General features: G+C 54.9%; 1 protein-coding gene across 1 annotated transcript in view; it reads left to right on the top strand.

Annotated features, from left to right (window-relative positions):
• The window catches only part of SULT2B1 (sulfotransferase family 2B member 1), a 39532-nt gene that overhangs the window by 17933 nt on the left and 16367 nt on the right, over positions 1-5232 (top strand). Inside the window, exon 2 of the mRNA XM_008048648.2 lies at positions 3464-3606. Within this exon, the coding sequence (XP_008046839.1) occupies positions 3464-3606 (143 nt within the window). The remainder of the gene's footprint in view (positions 1-3463; positions 3607-5232) is intronic.

The raw sequence follows: 5232 nt of genomic DNA, 5'->3' as shown, positions 1-5232 counted from the left end.
ACCTGTGGGGACCTCGGTTGGAGCTGGAGCCGTGGGGAAAGAGAGACCGAGTCAATGGGGCTAAGGGGGCCACAGCAGCCTGGGTTCAAATTCCAGCTCTGCTCGGTTCGTGCTGTGTGGCCGTGGCCAAGTTGCTGCTCCTCTCTGAACCTCCATTTCCTCATCTGTAGCATGGTCACCTGGCGGGAGGGCCCAGCTCTACGGCACACAGGCCACCACAATTATTTACTTATTCATGTATTGAGTTGGGGTCTCACTCTGCCGCCCAGGCTGCAGTGCAGGGGCACGATCACAGCTCACCACAGCCTGGACCGCCTGGGCTTAGGCGGTCCTTCCTCAGCCTCCCGAGTCGCTGGGACGACAGGCGCACCCCACCACGCCTGGCCAGTAATTTTATTTTTGTGTACAGATGGGATCTCCCTATGTTGCCCGGGCTCATCTCGAACCCCCGGGCTCGAGCGATCCTCCCCCCTTGGCCTCCCAAAGTGCCGGGATGGCAGGCGTGAGCCACGGCCCGGGCATGGCAATGATTCAGTGTTCTTGTTGTTCCAGGCTCAGTGAGGCGGGTGTGGGGGTAAGGCACGGACACCATTGGCCTGGGGCAGACCCGGCTTCGGGAACCTTTAAAGTCCCTGCAGCGCGCGTGGGGGGGGGGCAGCTGAGAACACTGAGACAGGCTGAAAGAACGTCCTTTTACTTTGGTTCCAGTAAACCCCTTCATGCATTCATCCGTGCACCCATCCACTCATTCATTCAGCCCATCAAATACTGGCTGAGCACTGACTCCCTGCCAGCACCCCGGTCTCGGGGGGGCGAGGCTGGGAGCCCCAGGGGGAGCCGCGCGTGGATGCATGCATGCATCCACCCCGCGACGGCTTCAGGGACTCCTGAAGGGCACGGGCATCTTCTCACGTGGGCGCCTCGTGCTCGCGGGGAGGGAGGTTTCTCCAAGGAGCCGCCGGCCAGATCCAAGCCCCAAAGCCGGCTCGCCGGAGCTCCTTGCCCCAGCGCTTATCAGGAGCCAGGCGCTTAGACTACAGGCTCCCTCGGAATCCTCGAGGAGGATTCCAACCTCAAGGCAGCGAAGCCTGCTCTCCTCCTGTGACAGGCCAGGAAACCGAGGCCCCAAGAGGTGAGACGCCCCGCCCAAGGAGCAGACGGGTCAGGGCGACCGGGAAGCAGGGCCAAGCCCCTCACCGGGCAGGCACTTGGGTCCTCTGCACGGACAGGGACGACCTCACAGGCCCCGCCCGTTGCGCTAAATCTGCCTGGTAACCGGTGACATCACAACCCCACGCTCAACCAGTGGGATCACCGAGGGCGTCACTGAACGAACTGAGTGATGGCCGTGGGCTGAGGGCCTCCTGGATGTCGCGGCTGTGCTCGGCCGTCCCTCCTCTGAGCTCAGACGAGGCCCAGGGTTGCCTCTGCTTCTGTGCATAACAATTTTAATTTTGGGGGGGCTCAGATGTTTTGAATGCAGGCTAGAGCCAGGCTCCGTTTTCATTGCTTACCTTCCCACACTCCCTGTTTTAAAAATCTTAGCTGGGTGTGGTGGCTCACACCTGTAATCCCAGCAACTCAGGAGGCTGAGGCGGGAGGATTGCTTGAGCCCAGGAGTTGGAAATTACACTGAGCTATGATTGAGACACTGCGCTCCAGCCCGGGGACAGAGGGTGAACTGATCTCTTTCAAAAAATGAAATAAAATAAATAAAAGCACCCTATGGTCTTGGTTTTCTCATCTGTCAACTGGGCAGACAAAGAGGAGCTAACAAAAAAGGCCTCTGAGCCGGGCTCAGTGGCTCAGCCTGTCATCCCGCACCTGTGGGAGGCTGAGGTGAGTGGATTGCTTGAGCCCGCGGGTTCGAGACCCGCCTGGGCAGCGAGACCTCATCTCTACGATAAATCAAAAAATCAGCCGGGCGTGGTAGCGCATGCCTGTAATTCCGGCTACTCGGAAGGCTGAGGCGGAAGGATCGCCGGAGCCCAGCAGGTCGAGGCTGCAGTGGCCGGGAGCGGCCACTGCACTCCAGTCTGGGTGACAGAGTGAGACTCCAACTCAAAAAAACAAAAAAATTGGGGCCAGGAGTGGTGGCCCCAGCACTTTGGGAGGCTGAGGCGGGAGGATTGCTTGAGCCCAAGAGTTTGAGACAAGTCTGGGCAACATAGCGAGACTACCATCTCTTACCAAAAAAAAAAAAAAAAGATTAAATTATCCAGGTGTGGTAGCAGCTACTCAGGAGGTTGTAGTCCCAGTTACTCAGGAGGCTGAGGTGGGAAGATTGCCTGAACCCAGGAGTTCGAGGCTACAGTGAGCTATGATCATACCTCTGCCCTCCAGCCTGGGTGACAGAGTGAGACCCCGACTCAAAATAAAGAAATATATAGCCGGGCTCGGTGGCTCAGCCTGTAATCTCGCGCCTTGGGAGGCTGAGGTGAATGGACTGCCTGAGCCCGCGGGTTCAAGACCCGCCTGGGCAACTTGGGGAGACCTCGTCTGTACAATAAATTGAAAAATTTGCCAGGTGTGATGGTTCATGCCTGTAGTTCCAGCTACCTGGAAGGCTGAGATGGAAGGATCACCTGAGCTCAACAGGTTGATGCTGCAGTGGCCGTGAGCGTGCCCGCTGCACTCCAGCCTAGGTGACAGAATAAGACTCCAACTCAAAAAAAAAAAAGACATCTCAGTTTGGAAAGTTTTTTGTTTTGTTTTGTTTTTCAGTCAGGATCTCACTCTGTCACCCAGGCTGGAATGCCGTGGTCCAACCACTACTCACCAAAGCCTCGAGCTCCTGGGCTCAGGCAATCCTCCCACTTCAACCTCTGGAGTAGCTGGGACTACAGGCGCACACCACCATGCCTGGCCAACCTTTCTACTTTTTGTAGAGATGAAGTCCCACTATGTTGCCCAGGCTACTCTCAAATTCCTGGGCCCAAGCAATCCTCCCGCCTCAGCCTCCCAAAGTGCTGAGATTACAGGTGCAAGCCACCGTGCTCAGCCTCACTTTGGAAGTTTTGACTCACCTGTCTGACTACATGAACACACCGCAGGGGTTTAAGAAACACAGCTCAAGTGAGCTGGGGTCTCGAAGGTGGCCTCTGTCACTCTTGTCGCTGCCTAGGCGTGATCAGGGCGCCTGTCATCTTTGGCCTCAGTTTCCCTGTTTGTAAAATGGGGGTGGTGACTCAGCGTCTCCCTCAAGGGTTGGGGTGAAAAGTCAATGCAGGGAAAGTGCTCAGTCCCACACAGCAGATGTAAGGCGCCTGATGTCCTGCCAGCTGTGTGGCTTTGGGCAAGTTACTCCACCTCTCTGTGCCTCACTCTCCTCATCCATAAAACGGGGATGACAGCCATTTGTGAGCACTGGTTTAGGGGTTTATGGAGCCATCCCCACTCGGCAGATGCGGAAGTCAGGCTCCAGAAAAAGTCCTGGTCCCTCATGGCGTCTCCCTCCCCACAGCCAGAAGTTGCCGGGCGAATACTTCAGGTACAAGGGCATCCCCTTCCCCATCGGCCTGTACTCGCCCGAGAGCATCAGCTTCGCAGAGAACGCCCCGGACGTGCGGGACGACGACATCTTTATCATCACCTACCCCAAGTCAGGTACCAGTGGGGCGGGGGGGGGATGGGATGGTGGGCTGTGTCTGTCCAGAACCTGGGCAGGCCTCTCCCCCTGTGGGAAGCCCCTTCCCCCAGACGTGCACGGGCCTAACCCCTCCCCCCTCGCGGCTGGGGGCCTCCCTGGACCTCCCTGGCCTGTCCCTGTGGCCTTCACCCTCCATTTCTCTCCATGGCGTGGGTTGCCGCTGGCCACTGTGTCGTCCGTGTGTGTGTTCCATTTTTCCTCTGGTTTCCCCTCTAGAATGTGACCTCGTAAGGGCAGGTGCTTCCTCCCGTCTCAGAGCTGCGGGTTCCAGAGGCTAGAACAGTGTCTGGCTTTGAGCGTTTAATATTTGTAGACGGCAGAACGGAAGGAGGGAGGAGGAAGAAGGGAAGGAAGGAAAGAGGGAGGGGGGGTTTTCTTTCCTTTTCTTTTTTTTGAGTGGGAGTCTCACTCTGTCGCCCAGACTGGAGTGCAGTGGCCACTCCCGGCCACCGCAGCCTCAACCCGCTGGGCTCCTGAGATCCTTCCGCCTCAGCCTTCCAAGTAGCTGGAACTACAGGCACACGCTACCATGCCTGGCTAATTTTTGATTTATTGTAGAGATGAGGGCTTGCCAAGTTGCCCAGGCGGGTCTCGAACCCGCAGGCTCAGGCAATCCACTCACCTCAGCCTCCCAAAGGTGTGGGATTACAGGCTGAGCCACTGAGCCCGGCTATTTTTCTGTATCTTAAACCTCTCTCTTCCCTGGGACATTGCTCTAGGAAAATTTGAGGGGCCTTTTGGTTCAGTGGACTGTCCTCATTAGCAGAAAATGCTTTCCTGCCTCAAAACATATGCTTGTAAACCGTGCTTACATACCCTAGTGGGAAGCTCACTCTTCCAGGTGTTTGAACTTTAGCTCTGCATCTTTCAGGCTGTGTGATCTTGGGCCAGTGACCTAACCTCCCTGAGACTTGGCTTTCTCAGCTATGAAGTGGGAGAATAAAATTTACCTCTCTTGTGAATGTTGATGAAGATTAGATAAGACAATATAGATGAAACACCAGACATGGTTTCTGGTTCCAAGAAAGAACGTAGCATCACAATTCCTATTCCTGTGTTGGAGTGAGTCCTTGTCTTGCATATGGGCTTGGATGAGACCACCAGCTTTTCCAACTCAGACTTTGTAATCCTAAAACAGTTATGTTGGACCAACAATAATAGATTTTTCTGTCTTGGATAAATTTAGAGCAGCAGAAAATGCAAAAGAGACAAAGACTCCAGGATGTATCATGAAGAAGTTTTATTCTTTCTGTTGTTAATACATTCCTGATAGCCACTTGTTTCCTGGTTATTTGCCTCTTTGGCTCTGATTGGCCGGATTCCAGTACATTGAGTTTTTTACTGCACTTGGAAGCTATGTTATGAAGACCTTGAAGTCTCCACAAAAATGAAAACTTCCTTTTCTTCCCCTTTCTCCCCAGACTGTGGTGGCCAAAATGCTCCCTAGATTTGGAGGACTACTCTACTTTCAGAGGTTCTGCAGTGACGATTCCATCACCCTCTGTGGTCCCAGAACTTGGAGTATTTTGGCATCTAAACTGGAATGCGCTCCCTGGCCACTCACACTGAGAAGCGGTCCAGAA

This window comes from Carlito syrichta, unplaced genomic scaffold, assembly GCF_000164805.1.
Source record: "Carlito syrichta isolate Samal-C Ts95f unplaced genomic scaffold, Tarsius_syrichta-2.0.1 Scaffold126461, whole genome shotgun sequence".
Taxonomy (NCBI): domain Eukaryota; kingdom Metazoa; phylum Chordata; class Mammalia; order Primates; family Tarsiidae; genus Carlito; species Carlito syrichta.
The sequence above is the reverse complement of the archived record's forward strand: the minus strand, read 5'-3'. Positions and strand labels throughout refer to the sequence as shown.